The sequence below is a fragment of the Equus quagga genome, chromosome 2, assembly GCF_021613505.1.
Source record: "Equus quagga isolate Etosha38 chromosome 2, UCLA_HA_Equagga_1.0, whole genome shotgun sequence".
Lineage (NCBI taxonomy): Eukaryota > Metazoa > Chordata > Mammalia > Perissodactyla > Equidae > Equus > Equus quagga.
In genome coordinates, this window is record NC_060268.1 from 46791971 (window position 1) to 46809869 (window position 17899).

At 41.8% G+C, this 17899-nt stretch overlaps 1 protein-coding gene across 1 annotated transcript in view; it reads right to left on the reverse strand.

Moving 5' to 3' along the window:
- Positions 1 to 1569: 1569 nt before the first annotated feature.
- The window catches only part of LOC124236210 (aromatase), a 111576-nt gene continuing 95246 nt past the window's right edge, over positions 1570 to 17899 (reverse strand). Inside the window, exons 4-10 of the mRNA XM_046655026.1 lie at positions 17041 to 17195; positions 12129 to 12305; positions 11550 to 11664; positions 7461 to 7575; positions 6856 to 7018; positions 3872 to 4113; positions 1570 to 2639 (exon numbers count right to left, since the gene is read on the reverse strand). Of these exons, the coding sequence (XP_046510982.1) occupies positions 2391 to 2639; positions 3872 to 4113; positions 6856 to 7018; positions 7461 to 7575; positions 11550 to 11664; positions 12129 to 12305; positions 17041 to 17195 (1216 nt within the window). The 3' untranslated portion in view covers positions 1570 to 2390. The remainder of the gene's footprint in view (positions 2640 to 3871; positions 4114 to 6855; positions 7019 to 7460; positions 7576 to 11549; positions 11665 to 12128; positions 12306 to 17040; positions 17196 to 17899) is intronic.

Below are 17899 nucleotides of genomic sequence, written 5' to 3' on the forward strand. Positions count from 1 at the left end.
CAAGCAGAGTGAAAAGTTGAGCAATTGCCCGGGTAATCTGATTCTGGGAGAGTTTGCCTGGATCATTTAAACCAGCACTTCCCCTCGCTCCTCACCTTCCATCCCCAGTTGCCCCCCAGCTTATTTTTGTGTCTGCATTATCTATATACAACCATATCAATCTTCCATTTCACTTTGACGTCCAGACATAGGCCTTGGCTCCATACATACACGTAAAATACTGTAGATCTTCTAAGGGAGTTGGATGAGTGAAGTACGCTGCTCCAAAGTCTGTTTTCCTCTACTATGCAGCTCTAGCCAGAGGCAAAATAACTGTGTATTAATAATCATTGGGCAAATTAACTTGGAAAAACTAAATCTAAAAGCCTGGCCTTCTTTCGGGGGTCTGAATTACTTGGATGATTGTCTAGACTTGACTGCAGACATATCCAGGTGCACAGGCATAGTTCTGTGTATATTTATGTCATATAGATGATCCAAATAATTCCAAGTTCAAATATTTCCTTCTTTACTAATGCCCATCCTTGAATTCTTAGGATGCCTGCCTCTTCTTTACTTGGTTTCTGGGGTCAGTTAAAGTATCTATGAACAAGAGTATCTATTCAGTACTGATCTTGAGAGTCAATATGGGGAGTCAGCATGGGGGCTGGGGATGGATTACAAAAGAAAGAAGAGAGCTCGCACCCTCAAGGAGCTTACATTCTCATTTTATACTTAGCTGTTGCCCTATTGCCAAACAGTAGGATGAAAAGAATATTCAAATATTGAGATGGTGGTTGACTCAATGGCAAACATTTACGTATTTGTAAATGAGTTTAATTTTTCAGGTTTTAAATGGCATTCGGTAGATACAGTCATATTGGCTCCATAACACAAGAAAGTGGTATTTGGAAAGTTGACTTCTCTGTTGGATTCCCCCTAGAGAGCTAATTCCAAGATGTGCATTTTATCCATGGCTACATAGAGTGATTCAAGAAACCAGAGACTATTACATCTCGGAGGTAACTGTTAAATCTGAGGTAGGATAAAAAATGATTGCAGCGGCTCTATGCTGATTATGTTGGGTTGATTATGTTCTCTATTGATCTGTTGGCTTTTGGGGTCATGGAAGGAAAGAGAGGGGGAAGATGTCAAGGAAGAAGGACAATGGAATGGGAGGAGCACTCTTTAGAAGTTTGAACCCACTGAGTTGTGGAATTATATATAGATTTTGAGGACTTCCCCTCCACCAACAGCTCATTGGGGCCTTTGTAAGAGTCCATAGATGCCATTATTTAAAGTTCTCTCTCGGTTATCCACACCAATGGAGCTAAGCAACAATGCAAACAAAGAAAAGAAGTTTTTTATTAAATCACTTTATAGAAGTAACATTGCTTCATAAGATTGTGTAAATTTCAGGTGTACATCATTATATTTTGCCTTCTGTATAGACTACTACATCGCGTTCACCACTAAAAGTCTAGTTTCCATCTGTCACCATGCGTGTGTGCCCCTGTACCCCTCCCCCCTCCCATCCCCCTCCCCCCTAAGAATTTTCATTTGAATTTGAAATGCATTGTGTGAGTTTTTTCCCTACAGCAGACATGTGGGCCTAACTCTATTTACTCAAGCTATTGCTAAGTTACCTTGATTATCTGAATCATGCCTGAATCAGAGGTAAGTGGCTGAGGCATGAACTGAGAGACTGAGAAAGGATAGTCTCCAGTTTACTTTTGCCACAGACAAATCACATAATAAACAAGAGTTAATGGATTATAATTCACAGGAAAAGTCGAATGCTGAATCTGTAAGCATTTCTCCAAAGACTATGAATGTTGCAGTGGCCAACCCCACCAAAAACCAAATCAAAGCACCTTTATTGACACTAACATGTTTGTTTGGCTCTAGGTACCCAGATATCGGCCTGGTCTTTCTAATCAACTTGGCTTTTGGTGTCATGGAAGGAAAGAGAGGGGGAAAATGTCAAGGAAGACGGACAATGGGATGGGAGGAGCACTCTTTAGAAGTGTTTCTGCCCCAGACATAAAAATGCTCTTGGGGCAGAGCAGTGAAGATCCTGTGGCAAATGGGACATAAATTTTGCTGATGGCCTATCTTTGCCAAAGCACATTTTGTGGAATGGGGCCTTTAGGGTTGCATTCTCTTCACTGACCATTTCCCCCACAAACTCTTGGCCTCTGCATTTTCTCTTGCAGTTTTGTTCTCTGGTTTGGACAAGATCAGATGACCAATGTTTCCTGGCTTGCAGACAACCCATAGGATGCATGCCTATAAAATGCCACAGGCCACTGAATGTTTACTATGAGGATGACACTACCTGGCAAAGATGGATGGTTTCCTTATGAATAACTGATGAGAAATGCTCTGGAATAGGTACTGACCAAACTTTTTTAGTGTTCGAGGCACTTTTCTGAATTTCTTGGAGTAAAAATCATTGCCAGTAAGCTTCTAGACTCATCCGGGTGGAGGGCCAAGTCATTTGTTTTCTGCATATTTTCAAGACAGTTTTCTTGTAATGTCTTCACATGGAATCGTCTCAGAACTGAAACCAGCATCACCTTCATCATCACCATGGCGATGAACTTTCCTGCGCAGCTACGGGGCCCAAAACCAAATGGCTGAAAATACCTGTAAGGAACCTATGAAAATGATCAGACAATTAGCCAGGATACCAAAAGCTAGAGGCATGCAGTCTCTGTTTGATTCACCCTGAAAACACTTATCAGTCAGAAGGCTCTGTTTCAGAGTCTCAGCCACATGGCTCCTTCGCTGAGGTGAATGACTATAGCTCAGATCAGCCCTCTTCGCCATCCAGTTTGATTCACCCCTTTGTGATACACACCCAATCTCGGACAGTCCCCAGGTTTGCTTTTCACACAAATGTGCTGGGGTAAAGCAATGCAGATCATCTTATTACAGCCAGTGTTAGCATACTCAACTAGCTTTGTGGGGTGGCCACAGCTTTCATGACTGTTCTGTAGTTGCCAAAGCAAAGAGTGTTTTTGTGCAATGCCATAGCACCTGATACCAAGGGACAAATTTAGGCAAAGATGTGGATTCCTGGCCTATTAGTGCTGAGCATCTAAATATTTTTAGTTCTGCAAAAAATTAATGGGGACCACATCTGTCTGTCTTGTCCACATCTGGACTTACATAGTGCCTCGCACATAGTAGATACTCAATAAGACTTTGTTGACTAAATGTCAACATGGCATACACTGCTCATCTAGAAATAGAATGAATTAGAGAACTGGATTAATTAAGATCATGTTTCTATATCATATGAAAATGGAAAAAGAGGGCACTGAGGGAACTATGTGGATAATTCACATTAGAAAAACATCATTGCCTAGAATTTGACCTAATGGAAGCAGAATCTGAACTATACTGCAGTGAGAGAAAAAGAAAAAGCTGAGGTTCTTCTAAGTACCAAGTCCTATTTAGAATGGGACCTAGTGCTCATGGGACCATCTGGTGAATCAAAGGTAGACTGCCAAAGCAGAAGCGGACCTTCCTTTACCTAGATGGTGCTACAGCTGAACCTACGTGATGACAAAATGACAAGTTTAAATGAAAAAGTAGGTTGGTTGGGTTAAACAAAATTTCCCTTGTTTTAGCCAAATTAAGGCCTGGATTTTTCACATTTCAGCCTATTATGTGGCTACCACATAGACATTTCCCAGAGCTGGAGACCTAGCATCCTTGGCTCGAGGTGGAATATGGTAGTCATGTTCTAAGCATGTGCTCCTGGTGGTGTGGCGAGGGCAACAAGCAAATAGAATGAAATGTACATGTTGTAAACACAGAACAGGAGCAGATTTAACAGACATTTTCAAGAGCAGCATACTCAGTTTTAAGGAAGGGCTCTTACATTCTTCTCAAAGTTTTCAAGAGTAAATTCATTAGGCTTGGGGAAAAACTCGAGTTTATGCATTCTTCCAATATTCAGAATAATGTTAGTCCCCTTTTTCACCGGGTAGCCATCGATGACATCATCCTCTAAGGCTTTGCGCATGACAATGTCCACGACAGGCTGGTACCGCATGCTCTCATTAATAAAATTTTCCATCACTTTTAATTTTTGCATATCATCATTCTTTAAGTCTCTTTCACCTGTGGGAGCAGATTAAAATCGACAGAGGATGTAACGTTAGTTTCAATATGTGATTGGCCTTAAAACTCCTATAGTTTGCACAGAACAGTTTGCTCTTTGTTGAAAAAATTTCTATCTATAGTTCTAATGCACACCAGCAACGTGGGCCAAATATGTTATGTGTTTGGTCCACAGAGTGTTTTATAAAAATTCAGATTTGAAGCCAGTTATCTTAAGACCTGGGAGATTTCATAGAAAAGCTTGGATTTCTAGAAAAATCAGAAAACCTGGTAACACTAGACCTCCATCCCCACATGGCAACAATGGACTGAAGTTGGGTGGCTGATGAGCCCTTTAGAGGGGCATCCATTCTGCACTCCCATGTAGATTGGTCCAGTCTGCTTCGTTTATCTGCCTGGCCTCTGAAGTCTTTGAGTTTTCTTCCCTACTCCAAATCCTAGAGGACATTCATTTCTTCTCTGCTCAAAGTGAGATGGTGAATTTAATCAGTTTCAACGCAAATTGTTCCTCTGGTTACCTGTGCAGTCATCTGCCCAGAACACATCACTGATAGTCCCTCCTCCCCATCTCATTGAGAACAACCTGTTGAGGTAGCATGGCAAGAACCCCCCTTCCCCTACCACAACAATATGGGTGCCTCAGATCCGCCAGGTGAGCTGGGGGTTGATGGCAGCCCCTGCTGTCTCACATTGGCCTGACACTGGTCAGAGAGGCTCGGATTACTCCCAGAATTGGCAAAGCTTCAGAGCATCCTCAAAAAGGCTACCATTTCGGCAGAATCAAAAACAGCCCAGGGTCCTGAGGCAGCCGTGTCCCTGGACAAGTGCGCCATTCAGGACAGGTCTCATTGGTCAGAGAACTCTAACAGCCAGCCCCTCACATACTGCTCTTTGTACACTGAAGGGTCTAGTGGTCTATGTTTATTTGGGGTGGGGGTGGATAAAGGGACGATGATGGAGGTAGTAACCAAATGTTTTCCCTAGGGAGTAATTACAATGTGTGTGTATCCAGAGGGGGCAGGATACACGTGTGAATGGTTCTGCTGCTTTTCCGTCTTTGCAGAGGAAGTGTCAGGGGGGACATCATGGGGCACAAACACTTTTCACCTCTCAAGGAAATTGTATTAAAGGCTTGCGGTCTCAAGAGCAATTTCCCGCCTTGTTCCCCTAATTCCATTATTCTATGGCCCTCTCTTCCCTCCACTGAGTCTGTTTGTTGAGTGTTCTTCCTCCCATCAGCCCGTGAGCCCCATGAGTGCAGGGATGGCACTGGCTTGTTCACCACTGTGCCCCTGCACCTGGCATAGAACCCACAACCTGACAAGGGGCACTCGAGGAAACATTCTAGAATTTGGAGGCTGGATGTTATTCTGGTTCCTTGCTATCTACCTTGCCATTACCAGGCAATCTCCCACCTACGGTGATGCATCTGCAGACCCCTGCTCTCACACATTTAGCCCTTCTGTGAAATTTTCCCTTATTGTCAACTATTTCAAGCAGCACTCAAATGGTTTCTAAAAGACAACTCCTTTCCACAACCAAATAATGCGTTTAAAACAGATTGTGTAAGGTCAAGAGAGAAAAGTCTACATCGTTACCTATATCTCTTTACGTTTGTCAGAAATGTGTTCCTAAAAATATTATCCATGTGAAAGACATTCCAAATAAGGAATTCTGTTTTCTCCCAGAAAGCAGTTCTGATTTCTTCTGAATGTGGCATGTTTCTATGCAAGGGTGGTGATGTCAGGAGCAGTGGGCAGAATGATGCTGAAGCAGAGGCTGAGCAGGAAAGAGGTCATGTTGGGGAATTGCTGAGCAGGGACCTGGGGATTCCCCTGCAGAGGAGGAGGAGAGGGCGGAGGGAAGGAAGGGCCAGCATCGCTGGATTTGGGGGAGAGGGGAACTGGTCATCCCCCTGCCCTTGCTGTCACCCTCTCTTTCTCCTTCTGCCACCCACTGGAAGTTCATTTGTGGAGGGACTGCTTGAAACCCAGAAACACTGCTATAAATGATAGCCATTTCCCTGAGTGGACCCACAAAAGCGTTTTGTCACTGATAAGGTAGGTAGGACATTGTACTCGATGCCATGTTTTTTAAAAACAGACAAATACAACCATATATGTGTGTTTATATGCACATTGAAAAAAGATCTTGAAGAAAACACAGCAAAGTATTGACAGTGGTCCCCCTGGGGAATGGGAATGAGGCTGGGGAGGAGAGTGGAAGGGACTGAGAGATGTCACTTTCTGCTTTATACATATTTCCATTATTTGGATTTTTCCATTGAGCATGTATTATTATTTTTTTTTTAAAGATTTTTTATTTTTCCTTTTTCTCCCCAAAGCCCCCTGGTACATAGTTGTATATTCTTTGTTGTGGGTCCTTCTAGTTGTGGCATGTGGGACGCTGCCCCAGCGTGGTTTGATGAGCAGTGCCATGTCCGCGCCCAGGATCCGAACCAACGAAACACTGGGCCACCTGCAGCGGAGCGTGCGAACTTAACCACTCGGCCACGGGGCCAGCCCCTGAGCATGTATTATTTTTAAAATTAAAAAAACACAGAAAGAACTATCTGTTTAACCTATTTTGCATAATCATTGTGTGACAAAATGACTTGCTTTATTGTTCTCTGGGTGGATTATAATCAAGATTTTGTTTGACATCAGATTCTTAGGACATTAGGAGCTGACATTCAGAAGAAACGGTTTTCTAAGCTCTATTATTTATTTGATAAATTCCTACCAAGAACAGTCTGGATTTCCTTCATGAGTGCCTCTTCAACTTTAGGGTGCTGCGCAATGAGACATAGCATGAAGAACACAGTGACAGACAAGGTGTCTGGCGCTGCAATCATCATTTCCAATATGCACTGGTTCACATTCTCTTTGGTCAGTTCACCACGTTTCTGAACAATCAAAAGAGAGGAGAAAAATTAGAAGAGTGAACCATAGTTTCAAAAAACGAGGGGAGGTGGCATTCAAGGATCAACAACCTCAACAAAATGAAATCATAGAAATTGCATGCCTCTGTAATTGACTATGGATGTTTTTTCATAACAATCTTCAGCTGAAAGCTGAACAATTTAACCAATTATCTGTGTATTTAGTGTCTTTGGATTCCCCCGTTTTCGTATTTTGTATTGTGTGGACACAGAGTTTCAATATTAAAGGTCAGTCTTATCAGAATGTCTAATGAGTAGGCTACTTGGGTTCGGTATTTTAGAAGTACTAGAGAATACTAGACAAGTAGAAATATGCAATAATTACAAGAAGGAATCTTTACACACTTATACACAAACAGTCATACACATATGTTGGGTGAGAATTATGGTTATTCCAGGTCAGTACCTCAGCCAAAATTAGATCAGTGGCAAAATCCACATGGTCTTCCAGTTTCTCTGCTGTGAAAATCCTGTGTCTTTTTTCTTCTGCTAGAATTCCCACGGCATCTCTCAATTCTTTGCTGGAAAAAAAAAGTGCAAATATAATCTATCTGTGGCTCAGGACATCTAGAAAAACAGATTCATTTGCCATTTGTTTAAATAAAATGATCTGCTTTCATTGAAGCCATTAGTGCTTACGAATAACTCAATTCATACTGAATTCTTTACGAATATCCTTAAATCACATATATTATACCTTATGTTAAGGAACTAGTTAGCTAAGATGTCTATGTACTGGCAGAAAAATCAAGGCTGGAATCTCCAGTTAAGGGTTAAAAACTGGCACCAAAAGGCTAAATCCAATCATGTTTTCCAATTATTGATTTGGCCAATGCAGTATTTAAATTGTAAAACCCAAACCAAAGCCAGTGAACGCTTTTAGTGGGGGCATCCACTCTTCAGCCTGCCACAGACGCTCCATTTCCTGTGTCTTATATGCGCCCAACCCACTTTTATTTGCCTAGCCCTGAAGACTATTGAGTTTGAGATTCCTGTTCCAGAAAGTAAACTCAAGTGACAGTATTATTCTTGATATTTATTACTGAATCTTTCAGTTTCTGCCACATGGTAAACACTACATGAATATTTGTTGAATGAATGGCTGGCCACACAAATGTGTATACACATTTTGACAGCATGGTGGGAGGACAGCACCTTGGTCAGAAGGGCAGGGTGTATTCTGGGTTCTTCTCATTCTACATAGCGTAGTTTAAGTCTCTGAGCCTTACGTCTCTTCTAAACTGAAGGGATCAGAATAGATGAACAAGAAGGCCACCTTGAGATCTGAATTATGTTATTCTTGCCTTTGTCTTTAAGTGTATACGTTAATGTATAAGTGCATTGTTCCCCAATCTCAGGGAACAATACTCTGTATTACATTAAATGTACACTAGGGGCCGGCACCATCGCCGAGTGGTTAAGTTTGCACGCTCCACTTCAGTGGCCCAGGGTTTGCCATTTCAGATCCTGGATGCCAACCTAACACCACTCATCAAGCCATGCTGTGGGGACATCCCACACAGAAGAACTAGAAAAACTTACAACTAGGTTATACAACTATGTACTGGGGCTTTGGGGAGGGGAAAAAAAGAGGAAGATTGACAACAGATGTTAGCTCAGGGCCAATCTTCCTCACACACACAAAAAAGGAAGAGGTAAAACTGCATAATAGTTTGCCTTTAAAAAAAAAGTGCAATAAATCTGTCTTTCAAATTCTTGTTGACATGGTCACCTACACACTTAAATACCCTGTCGATGCTGTTGACATAAATAACTCTATGTTTACTCCAGCTGAGCAGGAAAAGTAAGGGAAGATTCTTTAATATTCCTGCCACTTTTTAAAAGTTTCTTTTGGGCATCTCAAGGAAGATGTTTAAGCATTTTGAGTGATATTCTTCAGGGTAGTATAGTAATTGTGTCATTCCAAATGAGGATGCCATCTATTGTGTAACTCTGTAAGTGTGCTTATAGACACACACACCCCTCCAGAGATACACCAGGGGTATAGTCACATGTGTTCATTCATCAACCCATCCATTTGTTCAGCAAATATTTGTTGAGCATCTCCTACATACAAGGAACAGATAATCACTCACTTGGTGGGCTGAGAATGCTTACAGCATTCCTGCCTAAGCAATGGCCCCAAAATGGTCCAGGAGCTGTTGAAATTTCCCTATGCTCTGAATTCATAGAAAATACCCTGATGGAACTGTAGCCACTCCTGAGCATCTCTTTTTTCCCTGGGCCAGTATCAAGGTCCTGAGAATGTCCGTTGGGATTCCTCCTATTCAAGTTAAAGTTGGTCCTACATAAATGTATGTATCTGAATTTGTATACCCTGAAAAACCAGGAGAATTGAGTTCAATGATGGTTTTCAGGGAATAAGAAGTCTCTAACTCACAAACATGTATTACCAGAATGCATCTCTGAGACTGCTGTTTGGAACTTTGAATATATTTTGCACCAAAACAATGGTGACTAGGTTACCAGTCCAGGCCACAAACTCCTATTTAATCTATTCTGTGGCTGAAAGGACTTACACTTGCCAAAATAAAAAGCAGAAAACAACACTGCTGTAATATTTGGAATAAAAAGAGGCAAAAAAATTTAATAAATAGGGATAGGAGTAGATGTCCCAGAATCATTTCCATAAATATATTTTTGTGTATTGGCATGAGAAAGACAAATACCATATGATCTCACTTATATTTGAAATCTTAAAACAAACAAACAAACTCCTGAGCTCACAGATGCAGAGAATAGATTGGGGGTTCCTAGAGGGGCAGGGTGGGTGGTGGGGGAAACGGGTGAAGGGGTCAAAAGGTACAAACTTCCAGTCATAAAATAAACAAGTCCTGGGGATATAATGTACAGCATGGTGACTATGGTTAATAGTACTGTATTGCATATTTGAAAATTGCCAAGAGAGTAAAAAAGTTCTCATCATAAGAAAAAAAATTTGTAATTATGTTTGATGACGGATGTTGACTAGACTTACAGTGATGATCATTTTGCAATATACACAAATATTGAATCATGTCGTATACTTGAAACTAATATAAAGCTATACGTCAATTATCCCTCAATAAAAAATATTGGCATTATTGCAAGGGCATGGGAAGGGAGGAGACTAAAAGCTTTCTCTAGGTCTTTACTTCTCTAGGATATAGGAGATATAAACTAACGCACTAACCATTGGCAAATACATAGAGGGAATGTTGCTGAGCTAATTGCTACAGAGAAGTAAGGGAAACCATTATCCGGTCTCACACAGTAAGTTTCTATGGGCCTGCTGGTCAAGACCAAAGCCAAACTAATGGCCAAGAACTATACAATGAGACTCTTCAGACCTCTATCAAATCTGACCACAGTGAAGAAGTGAATCCTTCCTCTCATTGATCCAAGTCACAATAAGCTCTGGTGGAAACTAAATGAAATACATAAGGAACCAAGTGTCCAAATCACCCACTTAATACACATCAATCACGTGAGAATATATAAAACGTCATCAAGTTGGCTTCCTCCCTGAAGACTAATACTACTGAATTACACAAACAGGATAAAGTTGGGTCTTCAGACAGGTTTGGGAACTTTTAAAGATGGAGAATTTTAGATGGTTAGGGACATCTGGGGAAGATATGAACAGAAGGAGGAGAAAACTAACATATTTAGTGCCATGCTCTGTGCTAATCGCCCTGCATCTGGGATCTCATTCACCTTATCCCCACTCTGGAAGGTAGGTTATACTTGACTTTAAATAACTTCCCAAGGCCATTTAGTTACTAATTGTTAGAGACAGGATAGAAACCAGATGTCTCTGCCTCTAGATCCCATGGGATGTGGCAGTATTTAGTGGCTGGCTACTTACACTCTAAAAGTGTCATCGATCAGCCTATATGTCTTTGGGCGTTTGTCCAGCTTTCTGCTAGACTAATCTGAGACCAAAGCAAAGCTGTTTAATGATGGTTTCAGGATCCCCCAGAGACACAAGATACATAACTAAAGAAAAGAAATCACACATTTTATTGAAGTTCATTATGTTCATTATGAAAAAATTCTTTTGAGACTGCTGTCAATTCCAGCAAGTTGAATTATGTTAAATTCATTCTGGAGCAACACAACTATAAAATGATTCTGTGTTTCCATCTTCCCAGACATGCAAAGAGAATTTTGACAGATAATAATGATAGGTTCAGCCAACCCTTCTCTTCAACCTGAAATATACTGCAGTGCCCTCATTCCAGAGATGGAGGCTCTCAGACCACCCACTCGGCCCCCTTGCTGAGAAGCTGCCTGGGCCAAAGGCTCCCTTTACTCCTTGGTCTGGCCACAGGCAGCCAAATTGCTGTAAGAAGTGTTTCATCACAACTTAATCAACAGCTCCCTTGTGGGCTCTGGAGAGCAGAAAGCTTGCAGTAGAGGCCAACAATAGCAAAGACACAACCCAAAATCAATCCAATCTCACTGATAAATTTTCCAAACATGTATTACTTACATGGACTTTTGATGCTTTCTGGATAGCCAAGAAATCTTAAAGAAGATGTTTGGTTTGATAAGGAGAGCCTGCCATGCATCAAAATAACCCTGGATTTTAAGCACAATGTTTTTCTCTGTAAAAACAAAAGAAGAGCAGAGCAGTTGAGGAGAAAGTGAGCCCAAGAAGGGTACTTTGAGCAGAGAAGACCCCTTGTAAATTCTCCTACCAGTCTTGGGTTCCAAGCTATGTATCTATACATCATGACCAAAAGAATGGTTAGAAATAGTTAAAATATGAGTTTGATTGATGGTATGAACCAACCACATTTGTTAATTTTTGACTGTGGGTAGAATCCTATTTCCTAGAGCAATGAGGAGAAATAAAAAAGAAATAGATGGCTCCTACTTTACAGAAATTTATATCTTATAAGTGAACAAGGCAGACATACCAGGAAAACAAAAATCTTAGGAATACTTAGAAATGTTTAAACAAGAGCAATGTATCAAACAGCATATCTTTATTCAAATCTGTTTTCCTTTTCATCCCCCTGTTTAATAAAGGGCAGAATGTCAGTCATGGGAAGGAAAATTTCAGTACCGTCCAAGGGGATCCTCAGGAAGAGGGTGTTGGAAGCGTCCAGCATGGTACGTCGCATGAGGGTCAACACGTTGACATGGCCCAATGCATTGGTGACCTCGTCCAACCTGTCCAGATGGCTGTTGATGGATTCAACACAAACTGTCACCATGCGCGCAAGGCTGGGGCCAGACAAAGCTGAAGGGAAATATCAGAGCGTGAGCCACCGCTAACTCCAGGGCACACACAAACAATGAGGCAATTTTGGCTTTTTATGTTTGGAGCTTAATTGTCCACAATTTTTTATTCAATAACTGGGTGGAAATTTTCATATTCTTTTTTATACTTGTCTTTATTCTCCTAATTTTCTACAACCATGTATCACCTTTAAGTGAAAAATGAATGAAGAATGAATGAATGAACGGATAAATAACTCAATCTTATTTTAAACAAAGTATTCAAAATTAAACTTTTCTTCATGCTATGGTGAATCATTTGTGAGATTTCAAGTGAAACTTTTGGTAGCTGGGGTCATGAATCACAAATCAGTGGGTTTTCACATTTATTGTATATATTTCCCTCTTAAGAAGGTTTGGATTTGGCCAGGGTGATATTTATTTTATGTTTCAACACGTGGCAGGATATGGCTTCAGAACTGGTCAAATTGGATCTTAACTATTTGAACTAAGGTGCTTCCTGTTTCATTGCAGTCTAGATTTTTTTTTTTTTTGGAGGAAGATTAGCCCTGAGCTAACTACTGCCAGTCCTCCTCTTTTTACTGAGGAAGCCTGGCCCTGAGCTAACATCATGCCCATCTTCCTCTACTTTATATGTGGGACGCCTACCACACATGGCGTGCCAAGCGGTGCCATGTCCGCACCCGGGATCCGAACCAGCGAACCCCGGGCCATGGAGAAGTGGAACGTGCGAACCTAACCTAGCCGCTGCGCCACCAGGTTGGCCCCCGTAGTCTATATGTTTAAAATGCTATTCTCATAATATCAAAAGTGCCCTTCTCTTAATTTCAGTTTCTCTTCAAACTAATTCCAGATTTCCCTTACTCAACCAATGCTGTAATAGCTAACCAATTCTTTGTTCACTTAGCAGTCTTCTCCACTGGACTGAGAATTTTTTAAGGGCAGTGACAACCTCCTATTCGCATTGTACTTCAAGTTCATAGTCCATAGTGGTCCTCAACACATATTTGTCAAATAGAGGAATGAATGAGTGGATGGATGGATGGGTGAACGAATGCAAAGAGATAGGGTGAACTGGCTCTGATCTCTGCCCTTTGCCCTGCTCCTGACCATCTGAACAGCCAGTGGGTCCTGATAGTGAGTGATCCATTGTAAGAGTTTAACTCGAAGTCTCCCATTCTCTCTTTGTCCTAAGTTTCTTTAAATGTTGTTTAGGAGTAATCTCTCATTTAAATGTCTTTTATATTCAGACTTGCTGTTAAAGTCAGAGTCCTTGACATGCAATGAAAAATCCTGGGGAAGTTTGTAGGTATAATTCTCTCTTAAAAAAAAATCTGTTGCATTGCAGAAGCCCCTGAAGGCAGACTTTGCCAATAAGATAGGAGGCCTAGTGAGTGGTCCTAGACTCTTAAGATTTCTACTAATATAAAAAAAGGAAGGTTGAGTTGGTAGTATACTTTCTGACTGTAGGAAGGACTTGGCAGATAGGAAAGGCAGGGATGTTTTTCCCTGGGTGACTATCACATCCACAAGAGGGAGAAATGATTCCTAATGACTTGACCCTTTGCATAGAGGGCTGGCTTTGAATATCACTGGTGTTTTTCTCTCAGGCTGATGTATGATCTGCTTTTACGTCCAAAACCCTGAAGCACAGTTCAAACATATAAGCAAAACGTACTATCACTGCTTATAGGCAGTGGTATGATATGGAAATGGTTTTATTTTTTAAAATGTACTAAAAAGTACTAAATTTTATCTAGGCTAAAAAAAATTGAGAAAGGAGTCAGCAAATTCCATTACTATAGACAACTCTCTTGGCAGTTTCAGGAAACACAGGCTATTTCTCACCATCCCTTCTTCAACCCCCAGGATGGGGCCATTGCCTAAGCTGCACTTAACTATCTCTCCAGAGACATGCCTAAGGAGTCAATACCTTCATTAATGTCACTACTTTAGATACCAAAGCCTATCCCAAACTTTCTACTATATCAGGAAAACCAACCAGGAGCATCATTCTAAAAGGAGATTCACCAAGAAATGTTTGGGACTCTCATGGACTATTAAAAATGTCGGACACAACAGTGAACTTTCAATAAGCAATTGGCCCCCTATTTTTGGCATTTAATTTGGGTCCAGTTTTGTAACGTTTTTATTGGAAAATCTGATCTTCCACATATAGGGCTACTCTTAAAAAAGTCACAAAGATTTTTTGATTAACTTCCAAGTACTGTAGATTCTACTGTTTCCGCGTCCTTCTCTTGGTGCCCTCCCCGCATCCGCCCTGCGTCACTGCACCAGCTCTTCACTGTTCTCACTACTCACAGGCATGCTTTCTTCCAGCTAACTCTTAACTCTGCTACCACAGGAGTTTTTCTAAAACACAAATACGTTCATGACGTTCTGCTTAAAATCTTGAAAGATTTCCCATAGCTTTTGAGGTTAGCTCAGCTCCTTGGCTTAGCACAGAGTCTTTGGTGGCTGGCCCTGCCTTCCCCTTGGCCTCACGCCTGCACGTATCCATGCCAAGCACAATGGACATGTAGTGCCATCTATCCTTCTCTGCCTTGGAGTATCCTGTCCTCTTCTCCTGTGAAATGTGTCCTTGTCACACTTTCTTAATTTAGGTATCTTTTACTTTCTTTCGAAACTCATCATAAGCACGCATCCTGTGAACAGCCTCCCCTGACCCCTCGGAGTACCTTAGACGGCCCGTTTGTGCTCTGTCGCACTCTCCACACGCCTCTAGCATAACACATCACCCAGGATGGGACTCGGTGACATATTGATCTGCCACTCTGCCCCCGCCCCCCTTTATAAATTCCTCAAGGGCAGGGATCATGTCTTGTTTATCGTTGTATTCCAGGTACCTAGTTTAATGACGAGAACTCAATAGTTTGTTAAACAAATGGATGAGTTTAGAGATTCCATTAATTCTTGCATGTTAGGGTATAGGATATTGGTATGTGAAGGTTAACTGCTCCTAAATAGTAGTTCACGTTTTCTTAATACACTTGGGCCAAATGACAAAGTACAATGAAACTTACGTTTCTATAGGATCTGATGGTATTATTTCTTTCTTCTACACAATTACCCTAGAATTCAAGTTCTATTATGTTTATCACCAGTGGCTAAGGAAACTGAAGCTCAGAGAAGCTAAGTGACTTGTCCAAGATCATACAGTTAGCAAAGTGGCAGAATGGGGCCTCAGACACACAACCTATAATCCTGAGTCTTGCACTCTTTCCATTAACCCATTCTTCAATTTTGTAAGGCATAAGAGGATTGATCTGCCTCGTCATGAGTGGCAGGCAGAATAATAGCCCCCTAATCCAGTCCAGGTCCTAATCTCTGGAACCTATTAATATGTTACTTTACATGGGAAAAGGGACTTGGCACATATGATTAAAGTTAAGGACCTTGAGATGGGGAGATTATTGCGGATTATCTGGGTAGACCCAACTGAATCACATGAGTCCTTAAAAGCTAAGAATCTTTCCCAGCTGAGGTCAGAGGCAGAAAGAGCTGTGAGGACAGAAGGATGGTCAGAGAGATGTGATGTGAAAAGGACTCAACCCACTGTTGCTGGCTTTGAAGACAGAGGAAAGGGCCACAGGCCAAGGAATGTGGGTGGCTTCAGAGGCTGGAAAAGGCAAAGTAGAGGATTGTGCCCTGGAGCTTCCAGAAAGAAAAACAGCCCTGTCAACGCCTTGATTTTAGCCCATGGAGACCCATATCCGACGTCTAACCTACAGAACTGTAAAATAATCAATGCATTTGTTTTAAGCTGCTAAGTTCGGCAATTTGTTAAGCAGCAATAGGAAAATAATACAATGGAGTCTACAATGGAGTTGTGCTGAGTTTTGGTGACGGCAACTCCGTGGAGGGGGAATCACCACTCAGCTGGGACAGGCATAGCTCTTCCCTGTCTTAGCAGCCACACAGGAGGCGTCTAGGTTCACCACAGAACCTGGCTGGAGGGAACGATATTGATGGTGCATGGTCAGACCTAAAACGCATCTAGCCCCAGAGTCCACCACTGACAGCTTTTGCAGGGCGTGATTATCTTCCTTGACATTAGTGCGTACTCCTGGACAGCTTCATTCCCAGCACGACACAGTAAAGGGAGAAATCACTAGACAATGAGCCTTGGGATCCAGTCTCTGCTATGTTGCCTGGGCAAAAATCACAACCTGTCTAGGACTGTATTTCCTCAACGATAAAACTCAAAGGCTGGATGAGATGACATATACAGTCCTTCCCAGTTCTAAAATTCTCTCATTTTATTCACAAATACAAATAGCTTTCTGTTAAAATGTCTGGGATGTCAGTCAATGATTCTGCAAACACGTTGTTTGTCTATGCTTAATCAAACAAATGGCTGACACACGAAATTCTTAATTGACATGACCCTAAGTAGAGAGCTCCATCTCTTCTTCATGTCCATGAAATTGCTTTGTGCATCAACAGGAAGAACAGAATTTGTGGTGGTTGAAAACGTAGGCTCAGGGGTTGTCTCCTGAGCCACTATTTGCTAATGTTGGAAACTTGGGCAAGTTACTTAACCTCTTCATGCTTCAGTTTTCTCATCTGTAAAATGTTGCTGTGGGATTAAAATATCAAGTGCTTGGAACAGTGCCTACTATATAGTAAATGTTAGCTCTTATTATTATTATTTCAAAACGGGAAAATGATTTCAAAAAAAGGCACATTCATCGACAAAAGAGCAGAATGATTACCTTTTACAAAGAAAGGTCGCACAGCTTTCCAGACGGCTGGGTTATTGTTAAATATGACGCCATTCTCATGCATGCCCATATACTGCAACCCAAATATGCTGCCAAATCGGGAGGAGTAGTGATCGTGTTTCATGATGTGGAAGGTACTTGAGGACCTGCAGAGAAAGGAAACCTTAGGGTCCATTTTTAAGGGTCAGGAGAACTCATGGTGAGAATTTTGACTACCAGAGGCTCTCTTAGCAAATGCTTGTTGATCTAAATGCAATGTAGGATCTCTAGCGTTCAGGGTGAATAAGCATTTCTAAGAACATCCTTCTCCAGCTGAAACATTTCTACCTACTGACTACCTGTTTGAGCACCACCAAAGATAGAAAACACACACCCAGTCATTCCTCATTTCCCTTTCTTCTCTAACTCCAGGACACCAGCATACTACCCACTACTGGGGTGGGAGCTGCAAGGCTGTTAAGAAGCTGGACCTCCATACTCCCAGAGCCCCGAGAACCTCCAGCCCCCCAGGTACCACCCAGCCCCATTCCAGACAGTGCTGCCCCTGCAGGGGTGAGCCTCAGGGTCAGAAGTATCTGGAATTGCTCAAGTATTACTTCTTTAGCTTGGAACCAGCAGTTCTGCCTGGTATCACCCATCCCCCAGAGTCTCAGATGAGGCCTAGCCCCTCTAGCGGTTACCATTTTGGGCTTGAAGGATATCTCTGGGCTCTTCTGGCCTTGGACTTGGCTGGCTGGGCTGGGTCTAGAAGGCTCTATGTGGTAGTGACAGCAGCTATCTTGGGGCTCTGCCTTCTATCACGACTCATCAAGGTCTCCAGGGTCACAGAATTCTCCCAGGATATAGGATG